Source organism: Apis cerana, linkage group LG5 (assembly GCF_029169275.1).
Source record: "Apis cerana isolate GH-2021 linkage group LG5, AcerK_1.0, whole genome shotgun sequence".
NCBI classification, from domain to species: domain Eukaryota; kingdom Metazoa; phylum Arthropoda; class Insecta; order Hymenoptera; family Apidae; genus Apis; species Apis cerana.
Genome location: NC_083856.1, coordinates 3,466,281 through 3,481,267, shown reverse-complemented (window position 1 = coordinate 3,481,267; position 14,987 = coordinate 3,466,281). Strand labels below are relative to the sequence as shown.

General features: G+C 40.6%; 1 protein-coding gene across 3 annotated transcripts in view; it reads right to left on the bottom strand.

Annotated features, from left to right (window-relative positions):
• Nucleotides 1-14,987, bottom strand: part of LOC108001328 (homeobox protein prospero) — a 188,342-nt gene that overhangs the window by 20,981 nt on the left and 152,374 nt on the right. For all 3 annotated transcript variants that reach the window (XM_062075840.1, XM_062075841.1, XM_017062271.3), the window contains one exon: nucleotides 1-14,987. This exon is cut by the window's left edge and continues 20,981 nt beyond it. In XM_062075840.1, coding sequence (XP_061931824.1) covers nucleotides 14,808-14,987 — 180 coding nt within the window. In that variant the 3' untranslated portion in view covers nucleotides 1-14,807.

Here is a 14,987-nt window from a genome sequence, read left to right as displayed (position 1 = left end):
TTAGGGTTTTGGGGATGGGTAGCACTGGAGGGACAAATGTCGCGGGGTGGGGTTTGCTGGAGCAGGGGTTGTTCGGGCCGCGAGACGATCGACCGACGACCTTCCGGCGTTCAAGGAGGGACTTTGAAAGACAGGTCTCGCGTCCACGTCGCACCCTAATCGCGGCGAATTCGCTTGTGCACCACCCTCGACCTTGTCCTCGTTCAACGTGGACGCGAACCGTAAGAATTTCGAATCCTGCCAGACGCGGCGGGAACTGAGAAGACTATTTTTTTTTCTTCTTCTTTCTCTCTCTCTCTCTTTCTCTCTCTCCCTTTCTCTCCCTCCCTTTCTCTCCCTTCATTCTCCCTAAATCTTTCGATAGTTTTTTTTTTTGGTGGTTTGCTGAGTTAGCTGCGAGGTTTCGAAACGTCCCGCCGCCGGCGGATATATACTATATGTATACATATATTTATAATATATCATTTTTATAGATATAATCTAGAGAAATCTTATAATCTAGAGAAATGGGGATCTTTTCTTTGGGGGTGCGAGGGAGGAGGAGAAGGGCAGGACGCGTGGGAGGGTCGCTCGTCGTTCGTCGCCGTACGGCCCCGGAAAAAATGTATATACTAAGGCCGATTTTGGTTAAGAATACGCTTCGCATTATTATTTTTTTTTCTTCTTTTTCTTCTTCTTTCTTTCTTTCTTTCTTTCTTTCTTTCTCTTTCATCTTCCACTCTTTTGATCAACTTTTAATTTTAACATTAAGGCGCAACGTGATAAACTTGTACTTTTTTCCTTGATGTGTCTTTTAGATTCTGGCCGAAACTGCGTGTAATTGTGTCTGGGTGTAAGTGTTCAGCGTCGTGTGTGTCCGCTTCGTGTTGTGTCCCGTGTGTGCATGCGTGCGTGCGTGCGTGTATGTGTGTCCCCCTTACTATTCGCGTGTGTATCCACGGTGTGTCGTTGTACGCGTGTGTGTGGGTGTGCCGCTAGGCGATCGAGTAGTACGCCGCCTTGACGAACACTTATCTGTTGTGTGGCACGAATCGGTCACGGAAGCGCGGCCGCTGTTCAACGGACGGGCCGCGTTCCCATAAGCCATTCGAGCTGAGTTTTTCTTTTTGGTGTTTGCCGAAAAACGGAATTTTCATTTAATCTCTGCCGCGAGGGAACGTTCCTTACCACCGTTGCATCCCATGCATCGACGATGAACGATGCCCAGAACATCCCCCCGCGCCACGTCTCTTGTGTGTCGTCTTGTGCGCAACCTAGGACAGCAATGAATCAATCCGAAACTTCTCGTGTCGAAAGCGAACTTATTAAAACGTCGGTAAAACGTGCGAAAGGAAAAACTCGTCCTCGTGTCGAAAGTGGTGGTATAGTATATCAAATATCGTAATGCGTGAAAGTAGGCAGGTTGGTTAGCCAGGACACCTCTGTCTCGTGTTTCGTATGGATATCGCGTGGAGGGAGGGGGATATCGCGAGGTCGGAGTATGCACGACCTTCTCTGGCGATCGTTCTCTCATCGAGAAATGCTATTGCAAATGAAGATATTAATGGAGTAATAAATTACTCGAGCGATACAATCGTGGAGACTTTTGTCCTACAATTATTCGATGTAACAATGTTAAATTCCAACTATCTTTGAACGAATCCAGCCATTTGACACATATATACATATATTTTTTACAAAACTATAAAATTTTTATATCACGCTTGCCAAAGTTGTATTTTGAGAAACTAAGAGAATCTAATTTTTTTTATTTATTTTTTTAAATCTTTTTAACCTAAAATATATCCCGCTCGATCAAATCGCTCGAGATCAAACGAAGAAGAGTCCACGAATCGATCCTTTCGAGATCTTGTTGAAAATCTGTATTGATAATCTGTACTAAACTGTATCAAACAATCGATATCGTTAAGAAGGAAACGGAGACAGAGGCGCGAAGCTTAAAATGTACTTGCGTGAGCAGGTTGCCTCGACTTGGCTCGATAACCTCGAGCCGGTCGGAGCGCAGAAAAACAATTCCCACAATATTCTTTACAAGACGTTCCAGCTGACCGGGCCTTCGGCCGGCATCATCGTTCGTCGTTCCGTGATTTCGCTTATTATTTTTTTTTTATTTTTTTTTTTTATTTTTTTTCCCCTGTTGTCGACTATCGGATACACCTTTCGAAAAAAATATTTCTGCTCGAAAGTTTGTTTCCTTTTCCGCGGAGCCGCGTCCACGATCGATCAGGCTTTTTTTCGACAAAATTTAACGACTAACATTTATTTTTTTATCAAAGTATTGTCTGTCTTTGGCGTGATACTTTAAAGACTATATAAACCCCTGACGCACGTATCGCGGAACGACAAAGATGGCCGGCACGATGGCCCAGGTTCGCGTCCCTTTGTTTCACCTCAATCTGCGGAGGGTCTGCTTCTATATTATCTCTGAGGACTTCATTGGACTCAACGCGGCGATCTAGCTCACATCCTCACACATCAACGTAGGTATTTTATTTTATTTTATTTTATTTTATTTTTTTTTTCATTTGTATTCTTGTCGCTTCGCTTCTACCGTTTGTCTTCCGCTTCTGTTTCGTTTAATAAATAAGAGTTTCTATCCTCTTTATTTCCCTTCATTTTTCCTATTTTTTTTTTTTTTAATATATATTCTTTGTTTGAGTTTGTTTCTTTTTTTTTTCTTTTTTTTTCTTTTTCCCCCTCTTTGCTATATTAATTCTTCTCTCCCATTTTGTTTTACATTTCTGTTTCACACTTTTTTTCGTTCGTTTAGCTTTCTTGTTTATGTTTATTTGTTTAATGTTTTATGTTTATGTTAATGTTTACCTTAATACACCTACGATTCCCTACACAATAATACGTATAACCTAACACGACTTGCTTGGCTGAGACGTATGCGCAAGTAATAATATATTTTGCCAGAAATTACAGACATTATTTTAAACATAATTTCTCATCTATTCATCCTCGTGTGTGCTCTTCTCGGGTACACGCACGTATCATTCACCACCCTCTCCCGGCTCCTCGATTCAATCACAGACGAAGGATATCAGACGTAACGCGATAAATTAGAAGTTTCGGGACGTAACGTCGGGTTTTTTTTTAATTATTTTTCTTTTCCTTCCTTTATTTTTTTTCTTTTTCTTTTGGTTTCATTTCCTTTGGTTTTGGAAGATCGTTAGATAAGAAAGTCGGGGGGAAGATTCTCGCAACGGAATCGCCTCGATTTCTTCTTTCCTCTCTTCAAAAATTCTATGGAAACGATGAAGCATAATATTGCAATTGTTTCGAATAACGAATAACATATTTTCGAATAATTTTCCTTTTTTAATTTATTTATTTATTTATTCCTCTCTTTCTTTCTTTTTATCTTTTTTTCTGGAATGAAGGATTTTTTAACAACCGAAATTCGAAGGATTTTATATATTCCGTTGCTGTTGCAACACTATGTTACAGGTGGATAATTGACATTTTTCTTCCTTTCCTTTTATTTTTTCGAAATTAAAACGGAGGGGTCGGAATGTTGGTTCCACTGGCAAGCAAGATCCGATTAAGATTCACACTTTCTCTAGTCATTCGTTGCTCTCACACTCGGTGGTTGAAGGGTTGGATGGATCGTGACACTTTTAGTACCTGTCATACATGGTGCTTTGTGTGTATTGCCTGCCTCTTTGCAATCGATTATGTCCTTCTCGATAGCGCTACTGAGTCGGACGACGGACTTGTAATAATGGGCCATTAAAATCCCGTCCTCTTCTCCTTCTTCTCCTCTATTTTTCATTCCTCTCCTCTCCTCTTTTTTCCCCCATTTTTCATTAAAGAGATCTATCATTCACATTCTCACCGTTTATACACACATCTCTCTCTCTCTCTCTCTCTCTCTCTCTCTCTCTCTCTCTTCTTTCTTTCTCACGTAATCTCTCTTCCTCTTATTCACATATAATTTCGCACATAAAATGCACACACATAGTTATTTCTCCATCGCATTCTCGCTCGCGAAAGAATTGCCAAAAGTATCGTGCACGAAATGGGTGGGGGGAGAAAATTCCTCGTTTTATAACTTACACTTACAAACTGGTCTAATAATTTTTCTCCTCTTTTTCTCTCCTAATTTTTCTCTCTCCTTTCTCCTCTTTTATCATTTACTAGTTTTTTTCTCTTTTTCTTTAATATATATGCGGACCTCCCGGTAGGCAAGGAGGTCGGCTCTCTCTGTATAATTTTTTCTCATCTTTTTTTTTTTAATTTTTTTTTCTCTTTTCAATTTTTCTTCAACGCACTCGCTCGAATCATGTCTCAATCGCTCCTTGGCACTCGCTCGTTCCCACTTTCGTTCATCTTTATATCTGTCACTCGTCGTCGTTCTCTCCCTTTCTGCCTCACTACTCGCTCGCTACTTCCCTCTCTCTCCCTCTCACGCTCAACTAGGATCGGTTTACGCCGAACGTCTATCGCCCGTGGCTCCGAACTCAGTTCCGAAATCGCAATTCGCATGGATTTCTTCTCAGTCGTGACTTTTTTCCCCTTGATCTTTCTCTCGTTTCTCTCGACGCCTGCTTGTCACCCGCCCGCTGGTAACATTTCTCGATTCTATCTCTCTCTCTCTCTCTCTCCCTTCCATATTTCTACTCCCTTAATCTGTTCGAAAAAATCACCTGTTGAGATCGCGAGATTTCGTGGCTTCAACGACGGTCGCATCAAGGACACTTGGCTCCCTACACGCTTCTACACCATTCCCAAAATTTCGTCGGTCTCCATCTCTATCCCCTTAAACCCCCATCCCTGACCCCGCCCACCCACCCACCTTCCCCGACTTGAACGGATTCCTCGATCGTTTCACGGAATCTCGAGAGGTTTCGTTCGAGGCACACATTAGCAACTCAGACGTCTCAGAGATGTCTGAGGTTTTCGCTCGATTTATTATTATTATTATTATTATCTTTTTTTTTTTTACAAATGATCGATGATTCGAGGTGGGAAATTCACGTCCATCGACTTAGCCGGGATCCGAGGCTCGCGAGGGATCGCGTGACCGTGGGATTAATCGAGGAGTTTTCAGCCGGTTTCGAGAGCTGGAGTATCGACAGCCTCTCGTTTCGTGATCTGTACACTGAAAAGGTGTGCTCGGTTGTTGGCAGGGTAGGACAGAAAGAAAAGGGATCGTGGAGGGACGAGTCAACCCCTTGCAGGCCGTTTTAGGTCGATGGGGGAGTGCCGTCAGTGGTTTTTATAATTCGAGGTAGTTCAACGGCAATTGATGTAGTCGTGTGGGACCGGAGGGTTGTTTATTTAAAGGCCGCTTGTCGACGTTCAGGCTAGAAGGCGAAGCGATAGGAACTTTAATTTAGAATTTTCGCTACCTCTACGAATTTTTTTTTTTTTCATATCACACTCGCTCGTTCGTCCTTTCTCCCTGCCACATTCTCTCCCTCCCTTTCACACTGTCCGCGAAATAGATACTTTTTTTTTCCTTTTTCCTTTCAAAAATTGCGCCAAAGACATTAGAAACTAATTCTTCTCGATCTTAGTCCCTTCATTTCTCGTTTCTCTTTTTTTTTTTCTCTCTTTTATCTTTTGCAAAATTTTCTCTCAACGTTGAATCTGCTCGTCATTGTCCTTTGAACAAACAACCCTGGATCAGGAAACGAGCGAAATATTATTATATCATTCGCAGTAGAACGAAAGCTATTGCACGATTAACGAGAAATCATCAACATAGGACGTGAAACGATTTACATTAACATCGAACCGAACCACGTCTTTGAACATCGCGGCCTGCGAGGGATCGAATCTATGCGTTCGAGGCAGGAGTGATCGACTGCCTTCTTTTTATCTTTTTCTGCTTTCCTGTAAATGAAACGGATGAAAATATCGCCTCGTATCTCGCAGTCGAGGACGAGTAATTTTCCACAGCGTATATAAATAACACATGTCTACTCCCCCAAATCAAAGAACTAATTGCCTACGTTAAATCGACGAGCCGGAGTAATCGACGGCGTCGTCGAGTTCCCTGTAACCAATCAACAGACAGAGAATCGATAATAAGATACACGCGATGATATGTAGGTTATCGGTGATAAGTAAGTTTCCAAATCCACCGATGAATTTTTTCTTTCTTTCTTTCTTTTTTCCTTTCTTTTCTTTTTTTACTTTTTTTTTTTTTTTCATAAGGAAATCATCAAAAATTCAGGAAGCAAACACCTCTCGAAATTCTCCCGATCGTAGGTCTCGACGTTATCGTCTCCTTCGCCTCGCGTTAATTTCTCATTTCGTCCGACTTTTTTTTATGTTTTTTTCTTTTTTTATCTTTTTCTTAAAAAAGTTTTAGTCGCTCTCACCTAAAAATCCCCTACCGAAACGTATTGTAGACTTAACGCGCTACGTGTACTACGAGATTATCACACAGAAAGTTTGCTCACTCGGTGTCAACGATCAGTAATTTTTTTCTCTTTTTCCCCTCTTATTTCTCGCTTTCTCTCTTTCTCTCTCTCTCTCTCCCTCTCTCTCTCCCTCTCTTTCTCTCCCTTTCTCTCCTTCTCTTTCTCTCCCTTTAATCATCTTCATTTATTTCACTTTTTAAAATTGTCTTTTTTCCCCCTCTCTTTAGATTCCTTACGCACGCGCTCCCTCGCATTTAAAAACTCTTAGCAACTCGCGTCTCTAAATAAATCTATCACTCTGTCCGCGTTTTCACTCGCTACCTCTCTCCCCCTCTCTCCGTATTCTTCCCCACATTCTCTCCCTCTCGCGCTAATTTTATTCAGTCGTACGCAACTTTTCGAAAAAAAAGCACACGAAATTTTTCTCTTCCTAAACTAATATATATATATATATATATTTTTTTTTTCCCATAATATCGCGCGCGCTTACCCGCACCCGTTCGCGGACTTTACGGAGAAAAAAGAAAAAAAAACACGATTTTTTTTTTATATATATCTTCCCTTATTATTCTCCTTTCTCTCGCTTGCACACTTTTCACCCTATGCTTCGCGTGCGTTGCATTTACATCACCGTAAATCTTCCGTAAACGCGTATTTCGTTATAATAAATATACCCTAATTATGCTCCTAATAGTTTGAGGAATTATTATTATTCTCGATGAACATACTTCCAAGTTATTCACAGTTTCCCTTTCTCTCTCTCTCTCTCTCGCTCTCTCTCTGTCTCTCTTTCTCACTGTCTCGCCTCCACTTTCTTTCGTTCTTTCTCATTCTCTCTCCCGAGGTATTCATATCTCTTTCGTTCTTTCGCTCTCTCTCTCTGTATCTATCTCTCTTGCACACGCACATCCAACGTTCTCGTTGTGCTCACTCTCTCTCTCTTGCGCTCGGATTTTTTTTCCTTTTTTTTTAGCCCGCACTCTCTCACAGCTATCCTCTAATTTCTTACACTTTTTTTCCACCATTTTTTTTTTCTGTTATCACGACGATTCTCGAACTCGATAGTTAATAATCGTAATAATAATATATAATCATATAATAATAATTAGTTTATTAGTGTGTGTGTGTGTATCTGTTTTTCAATTTTTTTTTTTTTATTTTCGCTTCGCCCGCCCGTTTCAAAGAGCGGCATATTCGCAAAAATCCTCTCTTCCTCTGCAGCGTGATACGACCTTCCGCTCGGCTTTTGTTTTTAAGTATATTTACGTTTTTTTATTTTTTATCTCGCATTAATTACCGTTTAGTTTAATCGTTTATATAATAATTAATAGCTTGCAAGTGTTAACGTTAAATACTATTACTTAATTCTGCTTACACGTGTTTCCTTAAAACTTACGCGTTTAGGTATGTGTACGTATGCTTATTATTCCATTTTCCATCCCTCTTTACTTTCTCTCTCTTTCTCTCTCTCTATTTTCCTTCCTTCCTTCACCTCATTTATTAAAAACAATTCGCTCGTTCCCTTCTCTTCTATCTCTTGCAAATTTCCCCTTCTTCTCTTCGTGCTTGAAAATCCTCTCGTTTCGTCCCGTGTACTCGTTCTCCGTGCTTACGGCCCCACTCCACAAAACGTAATAACGGCGAGTCGATCGGCTTTCGTTCGTTTCCCTCCATTTTCCTCATTCTTCCTTCATTTTCTTCTCATTTTTTTCTTTTTTTCTTTTTTTTTTTTTTTTCGTTTCCTCACAATCTCGTCATCCACATATTCGTACCTCGAACAGGAATCGCGCGGGCTCTCTTGTCCGTGAATTGTTTCGTCGGCACAGGGAATCCCTTTCGTTCTGTCCAGTCTCGAGCGTTTTTCATTTCCCTTCCGTTTCCCTTCTCTCGGACAGCTTCCATGGGCAATCGCGCGATCGCGATCCACACACGCACGCTCGAACGATCGTTGGCCCGCGCTACCCGCGAGAGGATTCACGATCTCGATCGTTCGAACGGGGGGAAGACGCGACGAGAGACGAGAAGGACGCGGGTTTCGGCTCCGTTTTTTCTTCTTTCTTTTTTTCCCCTCCCTCGCTGTGTGTTCTCGTCTTCAAAGTTCTTTTTTTTTTTTTTTTTCATTTCTTGAGCGCGTGTTCGCGATTCGTTTGCGTGATCCGTGGCGGTTCGTCCTTCGCGCCGGGACCCCTCGATCCTCGGTCGACGGAGAAAGAAATCGAAAATTAGCTTAGCTCGGATAGAGAATTAGGCTTCGACGGTTGTGCTTTCCTCGGTTAACGGAGATTTATCGCTTTGTTTCAATCTTTGTTTCCGATTTGTTCGATCTGCTTCTTTTTTCTTTCTTTCTTTTTCTTTTTCGTATTATTCAGAAAGCCCACGAACGACGTGGCGAGCCTGCGTGTATGCTGCGATGAGAAGGACGACTCGGGATTTTTCTATTTTATTTCTTTTTTCTTTTTTTTTTTTTTTTGGAAATGGATCTCGTCCCGGTTTCGATATACTGTTGTCGGTCAACTGTTGGCATGTTTCCTAAGCGTGTGATTGGTAAATGGCCGAGCTTTCGCGTTTGAAAGCTTCACTTGAGTACGGTTTTTTTAGCTTTTTCAACAAATTGTGTTAATATGCTATTGGTCGTGTCGGTGTGATGTCCTGTTTCCCTCAGATTACTACTTTCTGTTTATCGGTTGGCTGGCTTATTCTTTGTCGCAACAATGGTAGAGTATCAGGGTGCTTGTTCTTTTCTCTGTTTCTCTTTTTTTTTTCTTTTTACGCGGATTTGATTATTAGATTAAACGTTTTCAATTTTGGTTCTTGCTTTTTTTTTCTTTTTTTCCCTTTTTGATTAATCATGTGTGTATACGTGGCAGTTAAATGTTCATTAAATGATTACGAGGAGGATGCTCCGTTTTTTCTTCTTTTTTTTTTTCGAGAAAGATGTTGACGCGTAACGCTCTATACGCAAGTAGTAGCGTAGTAGCGAGCTCAGTTTAATCCACGAATGCGTTTTGCGAAATGGAGTTATAATGTTCCTCATTGAGATCCCTATATATAATAAGCCTCCACATTCGTTAAAATCGTTGAGAAAAATTTTCAAATAAAGACATCGTAAAAAAATAATCGATCTGCAGGATCCTTTTTTTCTTTTTTTTTTCTTTTTTCTTTTTTTTTTTTTCCTTTAAATTTAAAAAAGAGACCGAGAGATCCGTGCATCTCATCCCTCGATCCGTGTATTATTATAATTCGTATCGCAATAATTCGATCACCTAACAATTGCATCGAATTAATCATTTATCGGCTTTGCCTGATAAATCATTCATCAATTTCCAATCTCGCGTTCGACGTACTAGTTATTAGTACCTATTATTATAAACAACCAAGTTATTAGACGTAAGTGTTAACGATGAAACGCGACGAAAAGTTTTTACGTCGAATATTTTTCAACGGATCGGTATTTTTTTTTTTTTTTTGTTTGAGGCGCAAACGCGCGGGATCAGCGCAGCGTTGGATACCACTGCAACTATCGTGCGCTCTGCTGTTCCGCGCTTTATCGCTTCGCGCATTGGTAGATTAAAATCATCCTCGAGATTCACCGCTATATATTTCCCCTGGCGAATGATGATGTTGTCGTCGCTGATCGTAACGAGTAGCGTAGGAACTGAGCGCCGAACGAGCACGACGAGGGCGACGCGTGCCGTCGAAACCGGAGTTTCGAGATTCCGAAATCGTCGCGACTGCAGCAGGTACGTAATCGTCGTTTCGAAAACCCCTTCCCCTCCCCCGTGGAACGAATCTTGCACTCTTCCTTGCCTTCCTTACCCGAACGTAAACGTTTTGTTTCTTTTTTTCTTTTTTTTTTTCTTTTTAGACCAAAAGAATCTTAGGCCACCGCCGAAGGAGATGCTAATTTTAGGCCACTGAAAAATTTCCGTAATTTTTTCATATTCCCTCATTTAAATTACAATTAATAGACTAGTATTTCTTTTTCCCCTACCTCCCTCTACTTTTTTCTTTTATTTTGTTTCACTTTATTTCTATTCAATATCTTTTCTTTAGTCTCGGTCGCGAGCTCGACCGTTTGAACTTTCCGGCTGAGACGCGTCGCCCGTTCGTGCTCCTCGCGAGACGTTTCAGACTCGTTTCGGCAATTTTTGGATCGAAGGTAGGCCGGGTACGCGGCAGTCGAATGTGTTTCTGAGCTCGAGACGATTCGCAGGGTGTTCCATTCGAATCTATTCGGTTCTCGGTGTGAGGGATTTGAATTTTTTTCTTTTTTTTTTTTTCTTTTTTTTTTTTGGCGAGAACAGGATGTATCGCGTACTCTATAACGGTGATAATTTATATAAGTGATGGTGAAATGGCTGTCTATCTATGTAGGGAATGAGGTAACGCGTGAAATGAAATAAAAACGGTGTCCCGGTAAAAAGAAAAAAAAAGTAAAAGGAGACAACTTAGAGTCCAATGTGAGTTCGTTTTTATTCTTCGTAAATAATAAATAAAATAATAATCAATAAATCGATCGATTAAAATTAAAACATTAATGACTTGTGACTAGGTTAAGACTCACCGCTTACAGAAACGTGTGTGTATAATGTATACGTGTACGTACGTGTGTCTCTTTCTTTCTTTCTTTCTTTCTTTCTTTCTTTTTTTTTTATTTCCTCTTTTCCTCTCTGCCATATACACACTGTGTAACTCGTACTTAATCGTATTAATAATAATAATAATAATAATAATAATAATAATAATAATAATAATAATAATAATAATAATCGTAATAATAATGATAATAAAGGATAATGATCGTCGTGATACAATAACTAAATACAATAATAACTAATAATGAAAACATTATTATTGAATAAGAAAGGAGGAGGAGGACGTGGAGAGCGGAGACAAGGGTTTGTTTCGTCTTAACGCAAAAGGGGAGAATAAAAATGACGAACGCAATTAATAGGGGGCAGGGGAAATCACGAACAGGGAAACATCGCGTTGAAACAACTTAATTACATAAATCCAAACAAATTAAATCAATGACTACCGATAATCATTATAATAATCATGATTTAAACAAAATCGTCATATAATATACATAACATAATAATAATAGTACTGATAATAATAATAATAATAATAATATAATATCAATAATAATAATAATAATAATAATAATAATAATTTCAATAATAATAGTGCACGTAATACCGATAATTATAGTGGTAGTAAGGGTGAGAAAGTAATTAGGTTAACTTACAAGGGCTCGCTACCACTCGAGACGTATATGTATAATTATAATAATCATTACACGGTAAATTATCTACATCACCATTTATATACCGGTTGGGGGAGGGAAAAAAAAAGAAAACGTTCATATTAAGAGAACACATATGTAAACATCTGCAATGAATTCAAATCCCTATTTGCTTGTGTTCATATGCGTGTACGTGATAATGTACAACGTGTGAAAACGGGTGTAATACATCGTATAAAGGATATGCTATGTGTGTGTGTGTGTATGTGTGTGTTTGAATGAGTACGCGCGCGAGTGTCGTGTGCAATAGGTCGGGTACAAGTGGAATAAGGGAGGCGTGGGTGTCTAACCCTCTGTCACACATTCCTTACGCAATTTTAATCGCGCCAACATCCGTCTTTCGTTTTTATATGCCTAATATATATACATATAATTTTATATAATTATACATATATATATATTTATATATATATATATGTTTTTTTTAAATATAATCTACTTTATATAGTTACGCACCGGCATGGATTGTTCTTTTTTTCTTTTTCTTCTTCTTCTACTTTTAACGTTTAGTCTTTTCGTCTTATTCATATCAATTTATATATCTCCCCACCTTTCCCTCCTTACTCGATGATCATAATAATTTGTCATATCGATTCTATTCCCAATTCTAATGAATGTGTCTCTTCGAAACGGTTCATTCCCGTCGATGCGAAATAATAAAAATCGCCGGTGCTCGGTTTAAGTTCGTTTAAAATTATCTCGTGCATTTACGCGTTCGTTCGCCCCTCCCTGTTGTCGTCCCTGTTACTCGTACTCCTGTCACTGCGACTAGCCTAAACCTCGTTTATATTCTATCAATTAAATCAGTTAATCATAAAAACATCTCTACGTAATTTTTTCTTTTTCTTCTTTTTCTTTTTTTTTTCTTTTTTCATCTTATTACGCGCGAATACGAATTTCTTCACGTACTTTTTGCACCGTGTTCTTCTTTCCGTTTCGAATGCAACGCGGTCTCTCTCCGTTACGATCTCTTCGTTTTCGTTCCCCTGTCGGAGAGCGAATTTCGAGAAGTCGAGAGAAAATACAACGACAGAGAATTATTATTATTATTACTTTTTTTTTTGTTGCTAAGCTAAATCGACGTTCGCTTCGCGATCATCGTCAGAGCATCGCCGGGTTCCGCGTCTCCAGCGTCACGCTCGTCCGAATTTCATGGAATTTTTCACGAAGCTTTCGCCGCTAGGAATGTTCACCGTCGGATGTTTCGAATTTCAATATCGTTGAATAGAACCAAAACATACTCGAGATTTCGAACGCGTTCTTCGACATGGTGCTAAGATAAAAGAGAAGAGAAACATGTATATGTACAACTTAAGAGGAAAAGGATTTACATCCTGATCGACCTGTGCGCGTGATGACACATCGCACAGGTGTGATTTAATTTTTGCTTACGAAATAATGTAAAAAAACCTTCCATTCAAGAGAAAAGAAAACGTTGGGTTTCGTTCCCGTCGATTCGGTACGAACCGCCATTCTAGGATACTCTTGTTCACGAAACAACAAAATCATCCAGGCTCGCCCTGTTCCACAGAGCCCGTGAGTGTGTTGTTGTTGCAGTGATCGCGCGATAGAATATGTGATCGCCACCGAGACGACGTTCAAAGGAGGGTGGTGCGCTCGATCGAATCGCGAGGTACGCTTTTTCTTTTTTCTTTTTTTTTTTTTCTTTTTTTTTTTTTGGTACGCAGAGAATGAAAAATGAAAAAGAAAAAAAAAAAAAAAAAGAAAGGACCGCGACGAGGTACACACAGTTCGACGAATGCCGAGTGAAACTGGCCATCGTTGTTCCGTTAGCTAGTTGTTAGAAACGGCTCGAAACGAAGGGCAACGTGGACGCCGTCCGTCCCGAACCGTTCCTCCCCTGGAAGATCCACGAGAAGGGTTCCTCTTCTGCCTCTCAACGGGAAGCTGCGGAGGATCCGTCCAGCGGATCTCTCGCCCCACCATATACATATTATTGATAATAATTATCATCGATCGGTTTCCACTCTTCTTCTAGAAACATGGACAAATATATATATATATATAATATATCGTTTCATATATAGGCACACCTCGTCAACGTTTCGCTCGAACGAAAGCCACCCCCTCGCCCGTCGTCGCGGGTTTAATTATTATTATTATACGCTCCCCTATTAAAATTCTCTCTCCCTCCTAAATCGGAGGGAGAGAGGGAGGGGGAAAAACCGTAGTGTATGCCACTTAAAAATTAGGCGATTTTCAATCGGTGAACTCGTGTAACGCAACAAATTGAAAACAATATATAGTTGACAATATATAGCTCGAATATAGCTGTGTGTATTATTTATATTTGTGTTGTGTGTAAAATTCCTTGCCGTTCGTTGACCACGCTTTCGTCCTCGTTCTTCTTCTTCTTCTTCTTCTTCTTCCTCTTCTTCATCTTCTTCTCTTCTCGAGACTTGTCGTCTCGAATTGTCGGGCGTGTGTTTGTCCACGGCGGGGATAGGGTGGACAGTTCGTGGCCTCGCTAGTAACTCGAGAGTCCCGATCGAGAATCCCGATCGGTATTATTAATAAAGGCACGAAGCTATATTTGAATAATTATCCACCCATCCCGCATGCAGACAGTTGTCTCGTGATTAGGTCACAGCCTGATCCTTCGTCGGCACTCCTCATCGTTCCATTTGATGATGATCGATGCCTCCGTACGTCGCGTGTACGTCGTGTCGTTTCGTTCCTCCCTTGAACTACGCTGTGTGTGTGTGTGTAATCCTCCCTCTTCTCTAATCTCCCTAACTCTCCCTCAGTTGTCTCTCTCTCTCTCTCTCTTTCTCTCTCGCTCTCTCTCTCTCTGTTTCTCTCTCTCTCTTTCTCTCTCGCTCTCTCTCTCTCTCTCTCTCTCTCCCTCTCTCACGTTCTCTCTCACGCTCGTTCTGCGATATGTTAGTTTAAGGATACCTGAACGCGCTTTACGCGAAGGACGTGTACCTCCTGGCGGATGCGATCCTTCTTTGCTGACCGTTCCTTCATTTCGCTATCGTTATTATTATTATTACTTCTTCCTTTTTTTTTCTTTTTTGGTTTCTTGGTTATTACCGGGAGCCGACGAGCGCTGATGAGCCCGCGCACCACGAAGAGCAAGAGCCACGCGACCTCCTGATTTAACCGAGCTGCTGCAGGAAGTTCGGGGTCTTGAAGTACTCCGGCACCGGGTCGTCCAGCCTCGAGATCACTTTGTAGATGGACTTTTTCCAGCTCTGCTCGGTGTCCTTGCCACCTTGAATCGCCTTGAAAAATTCTTTTAACGTTTGCTCGACGACGTACCTGAAGTTGCTCGGCAC